This window comes from Ahaetulla prasina, chromosome 3 (genome assembly GCF_028640845.1).
Source record: "Ahaetulla prasina isolate Xishuangbanna chromosome 3, ASM2864084v1, whole genome shotgun sequence".
NCBI classification, from domain to species: Eukaryota; Metazoa; Chordata; class Lepidosauria; order Squamata; family Colubridae; genus Ahaetulla; species Ahaetulla prasina.
In genome coordinates, this window is record NC_080541.1 from 25219746 (window position 1) to 25239309 (window position 19564).

General features: G+C 35.7%; 1 protein-coding gene across 1 annotated transcript in view; it reads left to right on the forward strand.

The window, feature by feature from the left end:
* CSMD3 (CUB and Sushi multiple domains 3) overlaps positions 1–19564 on the forward strand; it is a 782898-nt gene that overhangs the window by 281972 nt on the left and 481362 nt on the right. Inside the window, exon 6 of the mRNA XM_058175006.1 lies at positions 16322–16434. Within this exon, the coding sequence (XP_058030989.1) occupies positions 16322–16434 (113 nt within the window). The remainder of the gene's footprint in view (positions 1–16321; positions 16435–19564) is intronic.

A 19564-nucleotide genomic window follows, 5' to 3' on the forward strand; every position in this document is an offset into this window, starting at 1 on the left:
AATATCTTTATTAAACCTTTATTAAAACTGGTATTCTATCAGTCCATCATATACTGCTTTATATACTATATGGGAATATCCCAAAATAATTTTTAAGCTATCTTTTTTTGGTTGGTGAGCACATTTTTAAACCTTCAAAAACACCAGTGTTCTTTCTTCTTTGCTTCTTTGTTGTTCCACCTTCACTTCCATAGAGTATTACAAGCTATACCATTGCTTGCACTATTTTGATCTTTGTAGATATAAACACATCACGGCATCCTTTTCTAAGGCTTTCATAACTACTATATCAAGTTCTAGTTTATGGTCCATGTCTTGGTTTATTATGACATCCAATTTGTTTTCTTCAATTTCTCCATATTTAGCAGTCACTTTTCACATTTATCCTCAATGACCTCTTCAAGTCCATTTCAAAGTTCTTCTGGTTCTCTACCATAAAATTATTTTGCATCAGCAGTTGAAGTAAAAACTGATGAGCACAAGTTTATATAATTGATGTTGTTCAGTCATTAATTGCATTGTAATGAAGCATTGTTCTTGCTGTACTTTTCCTAGCAATACCAATAGCACTTAGAATTATCTACCACTTCACAGTGCTTTACAGCCCTCTCTAAGCAGTTTACAGAGTCAACATATTGCCCCCAACAATCCGAGTCCTCATTTTACTGACCTCAGAAGAATGGAAGTCAACCTTGAACTGGTAAGACTCAAACTGCCAACAGTCAGAATAATTAGCCTGCTATACTGCATTCTAACCACTGAGCCATCCTAGCTTTTTCTTAACTATAGGAAACTATATAATTATATAAAAGTAATGCCATTTATTCTTGGTTTTTCATATTCTGAGTTTTTAACAGGGTAATCTAACTGAAAATATTCTTTTTTATTTTTATCCATCTCCTTCATCCAAACTGCAAATATATTCCCAGTTCCTCCAGTTCCTTACCCAATGCCATTTAGTATTCAGATATTCTTCTAGGTTCTCTTCTGGCTATAATATTCATCTCCGTGTGAACTAAGTATAATTTATGGTCAGTTTTGATAATCTCTTTGTTGTTACTTGGAGATGAGGTCCTGAATGGCAATACACATCCTGCCTACAAGGTCTTATTGAGTCTGCACACAGATGCTTCAGTTCCCTTCAGCAGGGTATCATTTACCATCATGACACAGCTGTTCTTTCTTAAGATGCTTCTTGGATTTCTTCAAGGTCTATCACAGTGTCAGTAGCAAGTTTCACTTAGCCGGCTATTAATTGTCTTTGGAGAGAATAAACAGAGGGATAAAATCAAGATTTAATAAATAAAATTTAATAAATAATAAAATAAGATCATGTGAAGTGTTAGTGCCACTTTATAATGCCTTGCTAAGGCCACACTTGCAATATTGCATTCAGTTTTGGTCGCTGCGATGTAAAAAAGATGCTGAGACTCTAGAAAGAGTGCAGAGAAGAGCAACAAAGATGATTAGGGGACTGGAGGCTAAAACATATGAAGAATGGTTGCAGGAACTAGATATGTCTAGTTTAATAAAAAGAAGGAGTAGGGGAGCCATGATAGCAGTGTTCCAATATTTCAGGGGCTGCCACAAAGAAGAGGGAGTCGGGCTGTTCTCCAAAGCACCTGAGGGTAGAACAAGAAGCAATGGGTGGAAACTGATCAAGGAAAGAAGCAACTTAGAACTAAGGAGAAATTTCCTGACAGAACAATTAATAAGTGGAACAACTTCCCTGCAGAAGTTGTGAATGCTCCCACACTGGAAATTTTTAAGAAAACGTTGGATAACCATCTGTCTGAGATGGTGTAGGGTTTTCCTGCCTAGGCAGGGGGTTGGACTAGAAGGTCTCCAAGATCCTTTCCAACTCTGTTGTTATTATTAGAAAGAGAGAGACTAATTCTGGTTCTTAAGTTCTGTTGGCACCATGTCCTTTAATTGCTCTGTTTTTATGGATCAGTGTGGACTTCTGTGCATTGTCCTTAAAGGGAACATTGTTTTTCTTTTTCTCTAGTGCTCTCGTCACTCTTCTGAACTTTAGCTCTCCTGTCCAAGAAATTCTCATTTTTCTTGATTCATTGCAATGCACAAACTCCTAAAACTATTACACTTTGTCTTCCACTAAGAACATATGTTTGCAAATGATGTAGTATAATTCCAAAGGCAGGAAGGCAAATATTGTGCACCCTTACTCCAACATTGTCTACCCGGTAGCCTGGAATCAACATTGTATATCTGACATTAACACATTTGAGCGAGTCCAAAGGTATTTCACGAGAAGAGTACTCCACTCCTCTGCTCACAACAAAATACCTTATGCTACCAGGCTTGAAATTTTGGGCTTGGACAACCTAGAACTACGCCGCCTATGGTCTGACCTAATGTAGTACATAAAATTGTCTGCTGCAATGTCCTACCTGCCAATGACTTCTTCAGCTTCAACTTCAATAATACATGGGCAAACAATTGATAAAAACTCAAGGTAAACTGCTCCAAACGTGATTGCAGAAAATACAACTTCAGCAACAGAGTGGTCAACACCTGGAATGCTCTACCTGACTAACCCTCACAGTTTCAACCTTAAACTGTCCACCGTGGACCTCACCCCTCCTAAGAGGTCCATAAAAGGGGCATGCATAAGCGCACCATTGTGCCTGCCGTTCCTGTCCTACTGTCTCCATTTACTTGTACTCATTCCTTGTTCATGTCCAAGTTTATACTTATACCTGTTATCTAGTACGTGTTCGACAAATAAAATAAATAAATAAATAAACTTCTAAAGACAAAATTCCACACAAAATATCTTTGTTATGAGTTCCCTGAGGTTGCTTCTCTATATATGGACTAGCCTGAACAGTGGGGTGGGGGTGGAGATTGAGGAATGGGGAGGTGGAGGATGTATACAGTAACCCTTTGCATCTGTCAAGCAATCTGAAGTTCCAGAGCTGAAGCCAATCTGGGAACTTGCCTGTTCATGCTGCTATCAAACTCGGAGAACAGTGAATATTCATCAGTATTCCTATGTGGGAAGAAAGAATTAAAGCAGCACAAGTTTTAAATAACCACCAAGTACTTAAACCACAAAATAGAATGCATAATTTGCAGTGATGCATATAGCCAAAGTGCTCCTTTCACTTAAAAAAACCCCCAAGAACAATAGAAGATCGTAACTATGTATTAATTTAATCTGTTTTGTTGCTGTCAAATATGATATGCTAGTGAAAACTGTTTTAAAGTTAGATTGGATTTTATTTCAACTCAATTGTAAATAATTCTGCCCATTTATTTGTGAAAGTATAAAAATGTTTCTTAGATTTTAGAGAAAATATGACATTCTGTTTGTGCTTTTTAATACTGCATAGCACTAACTAATTTTAAGTTTTTAAAGTCAATTCATACGATCTATACAAAAATAGACTCAAGCAACATTAAAACAACATATTTAATACTCTATTGAATCTTCAGCATGCTCATAGGAAAAAGAAAATATACATATGGAGTGGTGTAAGGCCAGAGACGTGACTATTAATATTCAAAGATGAGAAAATAGAGATCCTGAATTATGTAGCAAAGGAGTTTAGAACTCTGGGGATATTAAAATTAACTTGTGATATATTTGGTGGTTTGCTAGTCAAAAAACAACAACAAAAAACCACCAATCCAAACACATCTTCTTCGGCTACCTAAAGTAATTCACACACTGTGTACGAGAGGTTTGCAGCCCTTCCAGGCACACTGAGAAAATATATGCCGCGGAAATATCTTCTGTGAGGGCATGGGCACACACGATAAGATCAATTTATCAAAGTGGAAACCAATTAGATTGCTTCACAGCAGCCTCCCAAGATGGTCTTTGTTGTCCTAAATTTTCTCCCAACATTCTAATCTTCATGTTTTGAAAGCTGTTATGATGGACCTGTCTATACTTACAATGGCTTTCTCTTTAGCACTCAATGTAACTGAAAAGCAGGCTATAATGAGTATTAATGCTTTGGAATGTTGGAGACATGTCTGAGAATACCATAGAAAGCCAAGAAAAGAAACAATGGGTCATTAAACAATCCAGAGATCTACTGAAGGCTCAAATTTATCCCACTTTGAACACATCATGCAAAACCTAGAAATCTGCAGAAAAGATGAAAAGAAAGAGTCAAGAAGGATGAACAATTGCAAGATGAATGGACAAAATTACAGTAACAATGGGTCCACAGTTGGAAGTTGTGGAGCATCAGGCTGGGATCAGATCATCTTGGAAAAAATGGTGATCTCAAAGAGTTAATTCTGACATGATTACACATAATCAATCAACCAAGGAGCCTAAAGGAACTTCTGGGTGATGCTAGAAGCTAATCTATTTGTTTTGTAATTATGCTTATTCCCTTTCTGTCTCTTCTCTTCTCCCTCTGTATTTAAGAATCTTAGGAAATTTAAGATACAGATGAAAAAAAGAGAGGGAAAGATATTATATGATCATATCACATTATATTACAACATTTATTATATTAGATGTATTATTTATATTATTATATTACAGTGATTTTGAGCTAAATGGGTAGATGTGGACAGTATATCACAGTATTTTATGTTTATATAAATATTCCATGAGTGAGTTTCTTGACACTTATAAGAGAAATATTTCCAACTACCGTAAGTCATCATAAATTATATTTGGTAATATATGAAATAATAGAGGAAGGAAGGGAATAAATGTGTATACATAAATAGAGATTTATTCCTGAATTAATATTAGCAGTTCTGTCATTTCTTTTGTTCTGGTGGTAATTTAGAAGAAATTTTCATACCTTAATATTATGTTTATCATTGTAAATAACAGTTTATTTCAACAAAATATAGAGAGGAGCAACAACATTACAGAGCTAATTTCTCTTACTCTCAATCTCTCTCCCTCCCTTTTCCTGCTTTTCTTCTGGTATTATTTTCTCTTTTAAAAGGATGCTAGTCTTTGAATCATACTGTCCTTACTATTTGCAGCACTGTCTTGAGAATTACCATTCTCAAAGGATGTTTACCATGCATGTGGCTTGGGTATTGTCAAAAAGAGGGCTGTGAAAATATTTACAGACCCCTCCCATCCTGGACATAAACTGTTTCAACTCCTACCCTCAAAACGACGCTAAAGAGCACTGCACACCAGAATAACTAGACACAAGAACAGTTTTTTCCTGAACGCCATCACTCTGCTAAACAAATAATTCCCTCAACACTGTCAAACTATTCACTAAATCTGAACTACTATTAATCTTTTCATCATTCCCATCACCCATCTCCTTCCACTTATGACTGTATGACTGTAACTTTGTTGCTTGTATCCTTATGATTTATATTGATATTGATTGGTTCCTGATTGCTTATTTGTACTCTATGACTATCATTGTGTTGTACCTTATGATTGTTGATGAATGTATCTTTTCTTTTATGTACACTAAGAGCATATGCACCAAGACAAATTCCTTGTGTGTCCAATCACACCTGGCCAATAAAAAATTCTATTCTATTCTATTCCATTCCATTCCATTCCATTCCATTCTCTATTGTATGTCCAAAACTCAAGGCAATTCTTTTTCTAGTTTATTAAAAAAAGTGTTATATGAATATGTCAGCACAAACATAAAAGTAAGTTGAATGTGGAGTTATTTAAAAAGAAGTGGACTATAAAACATGATAAGGTGAAGAATGAGTAAGTGTTGGATGAATGTGGAAGTGTGTTGAGTGAAAGTGAAGAAGTATGTGAATGAGAAAAAAAGAATGATGATCAAATGGTAAAATAAAGATTTATTTTATTTTAAAAATAAAATAAAATAAAACAAATGGGAAAATATAGAGAAGAAGAATGACCGCATCCAGAAGATCACTTGATGAGATCCTTGAAATGGGTGAAATAGGAAGTTTAAATAGCAAAAAGCAATTTTGCTTGTGTGTGTGTGTGTGTATAGAGAGAGAAATAGAAATAGAAAACACTTATATTTGAAAAAAAAAAATAGCAAACAATTTTGTAGTTAATGAAACTGCTATAAATAAAGGCCAGAAATGAGACCAGTTTGACAGTAGTTAGCGAAGAGACCAGCTGGAAGCCAGGAGAATGTGAGTTCTAGTACTGCTTTAGGCATGAAATTCAGCTGGGTGACCTTGGGTTGGGTGACATTCTCTCAGCCCAACCCATCTCACAGGGTTGTTATTGTGTGGAAAAAGAGGAGGAGGAGGAGGAGGAGGAGAGGGAGGGTATGTGCAACTGCACTGCCTTGGGTTATTTTTTAAAATAATCAAGCGGGGTCTAAAATAAATAAATACATTAAAATGTGTATCTTTTTCTTACCACTTGCTTTAAATTCATCAGATTCATTTATTATTTTTTATCCTTTTTCTATGTTTTGCATAAAGGTATCAAGCTAAAAAAAAATCAGGAGACTGAGTTCTAGTCCTGTCTTAGGCACAAAGCTAGCTGGATGACCTTAAGCCTGTTCCTATTTCTCTCAGCCCGCTTAGATTATTCAGGATTGGTGTTGTTGTTTTTTTTGGGGTGGGAGGGTTGCATTTTATTTAAAAATCATTTTGGATGTTTTTAATTTTTAAAAAAGTAATAGTTTTACATGTGCTATTCCATAGTGAGCACCTAAAAACAGAAGTAATGTATGAACCTCTCCAAACTATTTTTTTATTATATCTTTCCCAGGAAGGCATTTTATTAAGCAAGTTTTTCAATGGAGACAGAAATGCTAGCATATCCCATTTTTACTCCTATTTTGGGGTTCTGAAATCCTTCCTTTTAGCACAGTGGATCAATTCCCTCTCCTGAAATCTCTCCTCGCTCTCTATATACTGTATATCCCCAGTTCCTTCAAAATTGCAGGCTCTAGAACTTGTATTCCTTTGCAGAAAGATAGAAGAGAGTATTTGTTGCTCAGGGTTGAAATGGGGGGATCCTGGTGTTGTGACCGAGGCCCAAGTAGTGATTACCAAACACAACTCAGTCCTGAACAAACTTATTTTATTAAAACAACTGAGAATTAATTTATTCTCAGCTTAGTCCAAAACAAATTCTTTATAAACAGTCCTTCGGCCTTATCACTAACCTTTGTGTCTTTGGCAACTTGCCAAAGGCTTTTCTTGGCAAAACCCCCACAAAGTTCAAGAGTCACTGACAAGAAGCAATGGAATTCAACGTTGCTTTTCCACAAAGAACCCAATGGCTCGTTGCTGCTCTTTCAAGCCTTATGGGAGTGGCCAATCATCTTCTGGCCTTACTCCCAAGTTGTCCTTTTTGCTTCAGCTGCTCTTACCTTCTGGCAGCTCTTCTCATGTGTGCGCTAGGAACAGGGTCCTCCTGTTCCTCTGCCTCTCTGCTGTCTGCCTCTGGAGGCTCTGGAGTCCATGCATCGCTCCCAGATGGTCCTGGCCCCAAATCTGCCTTTGACACAGAGCCCTCATCCAGGCCTTCCCCTGACTGGCCCATTGTCCTCCCCAGCCTCCTCACCGTCCGACTCCACTGCCAGCTCCGCAGACTGCTGGCGGACCACAATACCTGGGTGCTCTAAGTTTGGCTGTTTTTTTTTTTCTGATTTTTTCCTACCTAGCTAGGTAATATCATCTGTGCTAGAAATGAATTGGTTTGCAGAGAGCAAACCTCACTCCCTTCTAGCATGGAATATATTACCTAGTTAGGTAATGAAATATCTGCAAGAAAACCATCAAGCTCAGAGAGCACCAAGGACCGCACTTTATATAGGATAACCTCACTTTTTTCTTCTGAACCTTTCCACTGGACCTCAATTTTCTTAAAATGCACCTAGAATTGATAATAATATTCTGTGTAGTGTCTGACTTAACACTTAATAAATAATGTATAGTGATTGTTTCCCGTATTTTGGAAATCTTTGTTCTATTAATCTATTTTAATATTTTTAGCACAATATTATACAAGTAAGCCGTTTTCAAATTACGGCTGTCTACAGTTTGGGATTTTTTTTATGGGGGCAGGGACTATTTATTTATGTATTCTTTTTATTCATTAAAGGCTTCACTTGCCTATAATGAATTGCATTAAGTACAATTTTAAATATGTACTCAGTTTTGAAACACCACTACTGATGGTCAGCATAGCTTACTCCCAAATAAATCAATATGAGATTGCATCCTGAGAGTTACCTACTTGTTCTGATTCATTACTGCATTATTTTTCTTCTTTCACGAGACAAATAGCAATGTTCCTTCAATACTTAAGCCCCAAGTTCTATTTTACGTGCACTCCTAGATTTTAGTTGTCTTAAAATAGGTCCCCTCTAGAATTAAGGCATATTAGATCAGCAAATAATCTACCAGGAGAGAGAGAGATCATTCCTCTTTTCCAGTAATTGTGTAATCAAATAAAAGCTCTCTGAACTTCTCAGCAACAAATGAAACTTTTGAGTGGATTGGATAATTCAGTTAACTAAAAGCAGATAGATGTTCATTCCAAGATTTAAGCTGAGATGGATGAACACAAAACATTCAGGCTTCTTTTTGCCCTGCTCCCCTGAGTGTGTTTAAATAGATTAATTTGCAGATCAGATGTTTTGGATTTAATCTAAGCTATTCAATGCTGATTTGATTTAAATAAAGCTTTCTCTAGAGAGATTAACTCATCCTAAAATTGATCTCTATTAGATACATGCTTATGACATGAAAGTGAGGCCTGAGTTTGAAAACTGGAGGGGAATCCGTGCTCAGAATGATAAAAATGTAGCATTTGACAAATGAAAACCTGGCGGGTGCATGCACACCCACACAAACTCCCACTCATACACAGATACTGTATACTTATACATGTGCATGTGCACACACGTAAAATATACCTATGCATGCACGCACACACACACACACACACACACACACACAAACACGTCTGAGACAGAATGACTTGTCAGTTATTATAAGAAGAAGTTTATTGTTTCATAGTGTTTTGCTATTTAAAATAGTGGCAGTCTTTTTTTTTCTTTTTCTTTTTTTGTTTCTGGTATATTGCTTCTGAACTACACTGGCAGGCTGATAAATCAGATCACCAACCATACATAATTTAGTTCAGTAGGTAGCTGGCTGTGCTGCACAGAATACAAATATGCTTCCAACCATTTTTTTTCCCTTCTTCTTTTGCCTGCCTATTGTTGGAGGAAGTGATTTTTATGTTGCTGGAAAATGGGAATCAAACCTGAATCCGACTAGTGAAACAGGTTTTGGTCATTTAACCGAAAGAGACTTGGTTGTAGAATTGTGGGGAGGGAGAGGGTTATAGGTAATACTTGAGGTGAAAGAAATTGTACGCCAAGATAAAGCAGGGAGAAAGAAGCAATTGATCAGCAGTCTCAAAGACAGAGAAACAGTTGAGGACATAAAAAGGGAACACAAGGAGAATTTCTAACTCTTCTTCTCTATTCAGCTGCCCCTCGGTGTCAATAGGTTATGAGGTGCTGAGTTGCTATGCAGCAACAGCATGCTTGACCAGACTGTAAATGTATCCAGTATGAAAGATTTGCCTCCGTTTTTCCTATAGTTCAGTAAGCTATGAGGTAATATGCCGTCATTTAACTTTACAAATAGCATTGGAATGTGTGTGCTAAATGAAAATATTGTTGTAAGGTAGTTTCCTGGATTTCTATGATCATTTGGGATGACAGAACATTTCCAGAATTAGGTGACTATTAAAATGTGCATTGAACGAAGACAATGTGAGGACAATAGATGAATGAATGTAGAGAATCGTATGTAGGAATTTATCCATATTCCACAGAGCTTGTGGGAGTTATTTGATATGTTCAAATATTAATAGAATTGTAAGAGAAAATTGATACATGGAGAACACATTAAGCACCTTTGCCTGCTTGTTGATTTTCTTCATCAATCTTGATATTATGTGAAATATGAATTATTAATACAGATTTATTTTAAAATTAGGATAACATTGTGTCTTCAAAGAATACTTGGCATGCTTCTGTGGCTGTACTGCACATGTATTATAATAATAAGCAACAGCTTCTTAATTTATTTGGAAAATAAATTGACTTGAAAAGAAAACATAAGTATATAATTGGAATAAACAAATATTTCATGCCAGAAGTCTTTGTACATTTATTTATTTATTTATTTATTTATTTATTTATTTGTCACAACATTTTATATATTTTATGCATAAGCATAAAATAACTATATGATATATAAACATATATATAACCATAAATATGTAATAACTATATGAAATTGGATACAATCAAAAGGAACATTAGACAGGAACGGTAGGCACGTTGGTGCTCTTATGCACGCCCCTTACAGACCTCTTAGGAATGGGGTGAGGTCAATAGTAGATAGTTTTTGGTTAAAGTTTTGGGGATTTTGGGAAGAGACCACAGAATCTGGTAGTGCATTCCAGGCATTAACAACTCTGTTTCTGAAGTCATATTTTCTGCAATCAAGATTGGAGCGGTTCACATTAAGCTTAAATCTATTGTGTGCTTGTGTATTGTTGTGATTGAAGCTGAAATAGTCTTCAACAGGAAGGACGTTGTAACAGATGATTCTATGAGTTAAGCTCAGGTCAAAGGCGGCAGAGTTCTAAATTTTCTAAACCCAGGATTTCAAGTCTGGTGGCATAAGGTATTTTGTTGTGATCAGAGGAGTAGAGAACTCTTCTTGTAAAATATTTCTGGACCTGCTCAATTAATTTGCAATATCACTTCAATAGAAATAATCTCAAAGAAATCAACTATAGAAATCCGAAGTTTTAGTATTTAGACCAATATTATCATGTATTTAATGAGGATAATTTACATTCTTACTCAATCTATCGCATAAAAAATAGATAGATAGATAGATAGATAGATAGATAGATAGATAGATAGATAGATAGATAGATAGTCCTGATTGACAGACTAAAATATAAACAAGTATTAAGAATGAAATTGTTCTACCCATCCATGTTTGCACCCCTGTTCCACCCCATCTATGTTAACTGAAAGTTTTTGTGTACTAATATTTCATTTGGTATAGAATAAATTTCCACTTCATGTTTATACAGCATCATTTGGACGTTAAAGGTTAAATTTCAAGATATGAAACATTTCAGACAAAGCTTTTTCTATATCTTCTTTGCTTTTAATTTTGAGTGCAAAGAGATTGAATGGGTTTCAACACACATTAACCAGAGATGTTTAACAGCACCATTCTATTAGCATTTACTTAAAAGAAAGCCTGTAAGACTATTTATTTAATAAATATGGGTAAAATACAGGTAAATATGGGTAAACGTTCAGTTGGAAGTAATAAATGTCTTTGTAGATCTTTCAAAATATCCAGGCTTTTGAATAATGGAACTACTATGTCTTCTTCAATAATTATGGCAATGTCTCCCATATATGATAATAATGGCAAAAAAAGAATACTAATTTGTGTTATATGACATGAGATGAGCAGTTGACAGTTGATTCTATTACTTTCTTTTTAAAATTTCCATTGCATTATTTTATATTTAATTTTATGAGTTATTTAATACAGTATGTTCATAAGAAATATGAGGATAAACTGGGGGAAATGAATTAAAGATATGCTATTGACAGCTAGTTCAAGTCATAAAGAGATCTATATTCAGTTAGTATATTCTCCAAAGCACCTGAGGACAGGACAAGAAGCAATGGATGGAAATTAATCAAGGAGAGAAGCAACTTAGAACTAAGGAGAAATTTCTTCTTAGTTAGAATGGTTAATCAGTGGAACAACTTGCCTTCAAAAGTTGTGAATGTTCCAACACTGGAAGTTTTTAAGAAAAGATTGGACAACCATTTATCTGAAATGGTATATCCCTTAAGCAATGGGTTGGATTAGAAGACATCCAAGGTCCCTTCCAACTCTGTTATTCTGTTCCTTTCGTTTCGTTTCGTTTCGTTTCGTTTCGTTTCGTTTCGTTTCGTTTCGGCTCGGCTCGGCTCGGCTCGGCTCGGCTCGGCTCGGCTCTACTCTATTCTTATCTATTGCTATAAAATAATGTAATATGCCTTTTAGAAAAATTGACAATCAGAACAGTTTGACAGTGGAAACAGTTATTCAGGAGAGAAGGTAGGTAGGCTTCCACTCATTGCATGCACTCAAGCAGAGACTACAGAATTGTGTTGATAGACTATTTCAGTTTGGATTCATGCGCTGAAGAGATGACCGGACTCAATGGCTACAATGGCCCTTTACGACTGTATGATTTAATGTGCCTGATTAATACTTTAATAATTAACAAAGGATTAATTAATATTGTATGTAAAATAATGAATACAATTCATAATATTATAAGTACTGTGCATTCAAATGATAAGCATGCATCAGCTCCAGACATTTCAAGGAACTGTGTATTCACCACTAGTTGCATCTCTTCTGTAGGAAGTTTCATTGTGTAACTTATTCCTTTTGAACCTAAATATGTATTCTAATATCAAGGTTTGATTCCATTCATGGTCTACTATTTACAGTTAATTGATAGGGGTTTCTTCCAAGACCTGGCACATGTCTTGAGGAGTATAGTGACATATTTTGATTTCTCTTTCCTATTAAGAAAAATCTAGAAGTTTTGCGTTCATTCTAAGCTAGTCTGCTTTTTTAAAGAAAATATTTTAGTTTTGTTTACTAAATTAAGCAGAAGTGATATTCCCATTCCAGAATCATGTGCCATCCAGTCAAATCAGGTCTTGCAGTCCCACTACTATAACAAAGCCATGTTGCCAGGTTTTGCTAAAAAACCACCAATTTTTTTTTTTTTTGAAAAATTCTGCATGGGTAGTGTAGAAAGTGGCTACCCGTGGTAAATCAGTGCTGCTATTATTTAGGAGCCTTATTTTGCAATATGAATAAACTTTTTAATAGACAATGATAATGTATGTATCCCACAACTAATCAAGGAGAGAAGCAACCTAGAATTAAGAATAAATTTCCTGACAGTTAGAATGGCTAATCAATGGAAGGACTTACCTCCAGAAGTTGTGAATGCTCCAACACTGGAAGTTTTAAGGAAGAGATTGGACAACCATTTGTCTGAAATTGTATACCCCCTAAGCAGGGGGTTGAACTGGAAGACCTCCAAGATCCCTTCTAACTCTTGTTATTCTATTCTATTCTATTCTATTCTATTCTATTCTATTCTATTCTATTCTATTCTGTTCTGTTCTGTTCTGTTCTGTTCTGTTCTGTTCTAGTCCATTCCATTCCATTCCATTCCATTCCATTCCATTCCATTCTATTCTATTCTATTCTATTCTATTCTATTCTATTCTATTCAACAGTGCTATCTCCATCAGACATCAATAATACCCAGAAGGAATCTGATAGAAAACATAGCCACCTTATAGCTATTAACTATTAATGTAGCTACCTTTCTTAATTTGATCTCATACAATTTTAAAGCCACGGAGGCTAGTAATCCTTAAAAAAATGCTGCTTTGCATTACCCTCAGTGAATTACTGCTTTGTCAACACCTGATTAATAGTAGATTTATTGGATAAATCTTAGTTCTAATATTATCGCAGAAAGGGATCTGCAAATCTTTTCCTACTGTTCAGCATTTCATTTATTAAATAGGCTTTGTTCACCTGGCGTCTTATTTTCTATCACTATTTTGCTACCTCTGTAAAGATACTCATGGATTTAACCACCATTCATTTAGAAACCGTTTGAAGTCACATCACTGAAAAAAAGGACTTATGACCAGTCCTTGCACTCGTGACCATTGAAGCATCCCCATAGTTATGTGATCAAAATTTGGGTGTTTGACAACCAGCATGTATTCAAAACAAATCCTGGGATAGTGTGATTTCACTTGTGACTTTCCCAACTAGTTTCTGACAAGCAAAGTCATTGGGGGAAGTGATTCACTTAATAATCATGGTTATTTGTTTAACAATTATACAAATTGTATAATCGAGAATTATAGAAATGATAAAAAAGTTGAATATTTAGAAAATATAATCAACTTCATGACCCAGATCTACAGTTACTTTGGTGTCTTGGAAAATTATTGCTGAGATTCCACAATTTTCAGGTTTTATAAAAGCCCATTTTTCTCTTTCTCCCAAAAGCTTATCATCAGGATATGCGAGTAACTATATTTGTTTGATTATATCCTTTCATTTGTTTAGAAATTCAGGAGGGAGTATGTGAGGATATATCCTGACCCCCAAAAACCTTATGAGATACTTTTGCCTGTGAGCCATATGCTCAAAGTGATCAAATATTTACTATATGACACATGGAAAATCTTGAAATATGATAAATAAATAAAGGAGTGAAGAAAGAAAGAAAGGAAGGAAGGAAGGAAGGAAAGAAGGAAGGAAGGAAGGAGAGAGAGAGAGAGAGAGAGAAAGAAAGAAAGGAAAGGAAAGGAAAGAAGGAAGGAAGGAAGGAAGGAAAGAAAGAAAGAAAGAAAGAAAGAAAGAAAGAAAGAAAGAAAGAAAGAAAGAAAGAAAGAAAGTTAGTTTTCATGGCAGAGAATAGACTTGAACTTGAACCAAAGGTGCTTTTTTCAAGAGGCAACTGGACTTTCTGATTTTTCTATGAAGATTTTTCATTTCTCATCTAAGAAGCTTCTTCAGCTCTGAAGATTAAGAAGCTTCTTGGATGAGAAGAACAAACCTCTTCAAAGAATAACTAGAAAGTCTAGTTGACTCTGCACCTTTGGGACAACCATGACCTGGATCACTGAGAATCTCCAGAGACACTTTTTTTATTATTTTATTTTGTCACAACATTATATACAAGCACATACAATGAAAGGAAACAATAGGACAGGAACGGTAGACACTTTTGTGCACTTATGCACGCCCCTTATAGTCCTCTTAGGAATGGGGTGAGGTCAATGGTAGATAGTTTTTGGTTAAAGCTTTTGGGAGTTTGAGAAGAGACCACAGAGTCAGGTAGTGTATTCCAAGCAGTAACAACTTTGTTACAAAAGTCATATTTTCTGCAATCAAGATTGAAGCGGTTAACATTAAATTTGAATCGGTTGTTTGCTCTTGTATTATTGCGATTGAAGCTGAAGTAGTCTTTAACAGGAAGGACATTGCAATAGATGATTCTGTGTGTTAAACACAGGTCTTGTCGGAGTTGGCGGAGTTCTAAGTTTTCTAGTCCCAGGATTTCAAGTCTGGTGGTATAAGGTATTTTGTTGTTTACAGAGGAGCGGAGAACTCTTCTTGTAAAATATTTCTGGACTCGTTCAATTGTATTAATGTCAGAGATGTGGTATGGGTTCCAGGCAGGTGAGCTGTATTCAAGGATAGGTCTAGCAAATGTTTTGTATGCTATTCTTACACTCCAGGTCCAACTTCCTAACTGGTGTGTTACAGTGGCTTTTATGCTATTTTTTTGCTATTGTGCCTTGCAATTGATCTTGATAGTCAGTTCAGTACTGATCTTAGGGAAATCATACAGAGAGACATTGTGGTGTGCTGATATAACCAAGTTCAAACCCATCCTTGGGCCTGAAAAGTCAATGAGTGACTTTACTTCAGTCTCTCGTTTTTGTTTGTTGTTTTGGTGGAGTTCCTGGTGCTCTGTGAGCTTGGTTGTTTGCTTTTAGACATTCCATTACCCAACTTGGAACCATAATCAGTTGTGATGTTAACTGGATGTTACCTTTGCAAGCAAACAATCAAGCAAGCTCAGAGAGAACCAAGGACTCCACAGTTCAACTCTGAGCTACAATTTTTCTCTTCTATTGGGAGGGTTGTTTCTGTGAAGACAAAATTAGAGCACTGTGTATACTGCCTTGAGCACCTGGATGAAAATCTAATAAATAAATCTAACACTTAAATAGTCATCATGTTTTGTAGCTATTAATAGACTTTTTCCCCCTTCAAGTCAGACTCGAACAAATCCATGCATGCACTTTTAATTTATCCGGCCTTTTAAATGCAAATTACATATCTCTACTATGTAAAGTCCCTCTATTTCTATGTCCCAATGAATTCTGAAACTTCTGAGCTAGGATAATGGATATGATGTAGATGACACATTATAATTTTTATAAAGCTTTATCTCAATACTGGGAGTAAATTTACAATTCTTTAGCATAAGTCCTTTATTTAACACTTCTTTTCTAAAGAATAGAAAAGTTCTATCTTATCATTCTTTCTCACCACTGCAATTTAGAGAAGTGCAAAATTATACAAAATAATGCACAACCGTTTCCTATTTTTTTTTTCTGAGTACAAGTCTTTTCTGGAGCCTTTTGAAGGAGTTAGTGGCCTTGGTGACTAACTGGGGATTTCTGTTAAATATGTTTGTCTTATTTGTCTTTTTCTCATTCAGGTTATCTGGAATGAATATCCCACCTCCAGTTATCAGCAACAAAAACTGGCTAAGACTTCATTTTGTAACAGACAGCAACCACCGATATCGTGGATTCAGTGCTCCTTATCAAGGTATATTTAATGAAAAGCATTTTTCCTCCTTCTCTCAGATTTAGGAATGGAAGTGGGGGTTGGTGTTGGGGTGCAAACAAATATACCACTCATTAAAAAAGGAGGAAAACTTCCTTATCTGTAAGTTCAGACATGCAGAAACTGACATGCTCTATGAGAAGAATAAAATTGCATTCAATACTAAGGTTTATTTGCCCTGTAAATACCACATATTTAAGAGAGATTTGGATCAGAAATATGCAGTTTATACTGTGTTATACTTTTCAGCATAGTGATCCTTCTATGGTCAATTCTTATTTGTATACAGCTAGTCCTCGACTTATAACAGTTCATTTAGTGACCACTCAAAGTTACAGCTGCACTGAAAAAAGTGGCTTATGACCATTTTTCACAGTTACAACCTCTGCATGATCAAAATTCAGATGTTTGGCAACTGGCTCACATTTATTGACCATTGCTGTTTCCCAAGATCATAGGATCCCTTTTTTTGTGACCTTCTGATAAGCAAAGCCGATGGGGAATCCAGATTCATTTAACAACCAGGTTACAAAATTTAAGAACTGCAGTGATTCACTGAACAACTGAAGCAAGAAAGGTCATAAAATGGAGCAACACTCACTTAACAAATGTCTCAGTTAACAACAGAAATGTTGGGTTCAGTTGTGGTCGTAAATCAAGGACTACCTGTAATTGCAGCATTATTAAGCAGAGTTCTTTTGCTGAATAGAATAAATTTCATTGCCCACAGTAGCATTTTACTTGTTTACTAACCAGTTTTTTTATTTATTATCTTCTATTAAATATGAGCAAATTTGCATGAAAAGAAAAAAATAAATTGTTTAAAGGCTGCCACAACTATTTTGCCAGGTTTTTTTGGAGCTTGAAACACATCAAAATATTTGAAATAGCCTGATCCGGATGCAAAAGAGCCTGTTCAGATGTGAAAGGATTAAAAAGAAAATCTATTTTAGGCTGCGATGGAAATTAGCTTGAATTCAAACATTCTGAATACCGCCAGGGAGTACTAATTATACATCAAGCAGTGTTATTATTATTTTTTTCTAAGTTTCCTACCCCATTATTTTTACATTTTTTTAAAAAAATTGGTAAATTACAATTTAGGTTTTGTAAAACATGAATTTCAAGAAAAGTTACTATTTTCTGATGTAATATAATGCTGATGCTTTATATCTGTTCAAAACTTCAAAATAGCTGCAGCTTTATATGTGAATAAGTCACCTTCACAAGTACTTTGCAGAATGCCCTAACCCAGGGGTCTGCAAACTTGACTCTTTTAAGACTTGTGGACTTCAACTCTCAGCTTTGCTGGCTGAGGAACTCTGAGAGTTGAAGTCCACAAGTCTTAAAAGAGCCAACTTTGCAGACTCCTGCCCTAACCAACTTGAATTTTAAACTACCTATAAAAATACATTTTCTCATATCGTATTGGACATCTGCAAAATAAAATCACAGAGAAATACAAGTTCCAATAGATATCAGTGAATGCTGCCATTTGCCCCTTGATAGCATTTTGGATAGCAGGTTTTGGTTATCACCTTTAAAGCGCTCCATGGCTTGGGGCCTGGGTACTTACGGGACCGCCTGCTGTTACCTCATGCCTCCCACCGACCTGTATGCTCGCACAGAGAGGGACTTCTCAGGGTGCCGTCCGCCAAACAATGTCGGCTGATGGCCTCCAGGGGAAGATCCTTCTCTGTGGGGGCTCCTACTCTTTGGAATGAACTTCCCCCTGGTTTACGCCAAATACCTGACCTTCGGACCTTTTGCCGCGAATTGAAAACATATTTGTTTGTTCGCGCGGGGCTTTCTTAAATTGTTTAGATTTCGAATTTAAATTCTATTTAAGTTTTAAATTGGGGTTTTTAGTTTTTTAAACATTTTAATCTTTGGGCCAAATTGTATAATAAGTTTTTTAATTCACTTTTAATTGTACATTGTTTATTTTTATCCTGGCTGTACACCGCCCTGAGTCCTTCGGGAGAAGGGCGGTCTAGAAATCTAATAAAATAAATAAATAAATAAAATAGCATTTGCATTTGAAGTGGAAAACTTACCAACATAATGAACTTACTACATATTTGTCTTTTAAGTTGTGTCCCCTACTAAACGTATTTTAAAATGACAGTTGCATACACTCTGTAATTCAACTGAACTCAGAATTACTATTAAATCTGTAGGATTCTATTATTAAAGTAAAGCCAAATGAAAATGTGCACTTGTGGAAAGCGAAATGTTTTTAAAAAGTGTCAGAATTCTATACGGGAAAATCCAGGATCATATGTTTAGTTACATCACATGTTACGTAGGAAAAAGAACAAAAATACTTAAAAAAATAACAAATAAAATATTTAAATATTGTACATATATTTTGACCACGGCCAACATCGCCAAAGGGATTCCTGCAAATGTTATAGTTTTCAGAATCTGCTGTGCAACAACTCTTCAGAGCATTGAGGTGTTCAATATGGGATGAAATAAAAACAACAACAACAGCATTTCTAATGGGTCCATCACAACTGCCACAGAGTTATAGAATTAATATGAAGTAAATAAAGGACAATATTAATTGATGTACTTAAGAGAAACAGGGATATGATGCATTTTGTTGTAAGGTAGTCCTCAACTTACAATTGATCCCAAAATTTCTATTGGTTAAGCAAGACAGTTGTTAAGTGAGTTCCCCCACCACCACCACAATTTTATGCCCTCTCTTGCCACAGTTGTCAAGTGAATCACTGCAGTTGTTTTGTTAGTAACATGGTTTTTAAGTGAATCTGGCTTCCCCATTGAGTTTGCTTGTCTGAAGGTCGCAAAAGAGGATCATGTGACCTCAGGACACTGCAACCCTTGTAAATACATGACAGTTGCCAAGCATCCAAATTTTTATCGTGTGACCCTGGGCAATGCTAAGAGAAGAGCAACAAGGATGATTAGGGGACTGGAGGCTAAAACATATGAAGAACGGTTGCAGGAACTGGGTATGCCTATTTTAATGTAAAGAATAACTAGGGAAGATATAGTAGCAGTGTTCCAATATCTCAGGGGCTGCCACAAAGAAGAGGGAGTCAAGCTATTCTCCAAAGCACCTGAGGACAGGACAAGAAGCAAT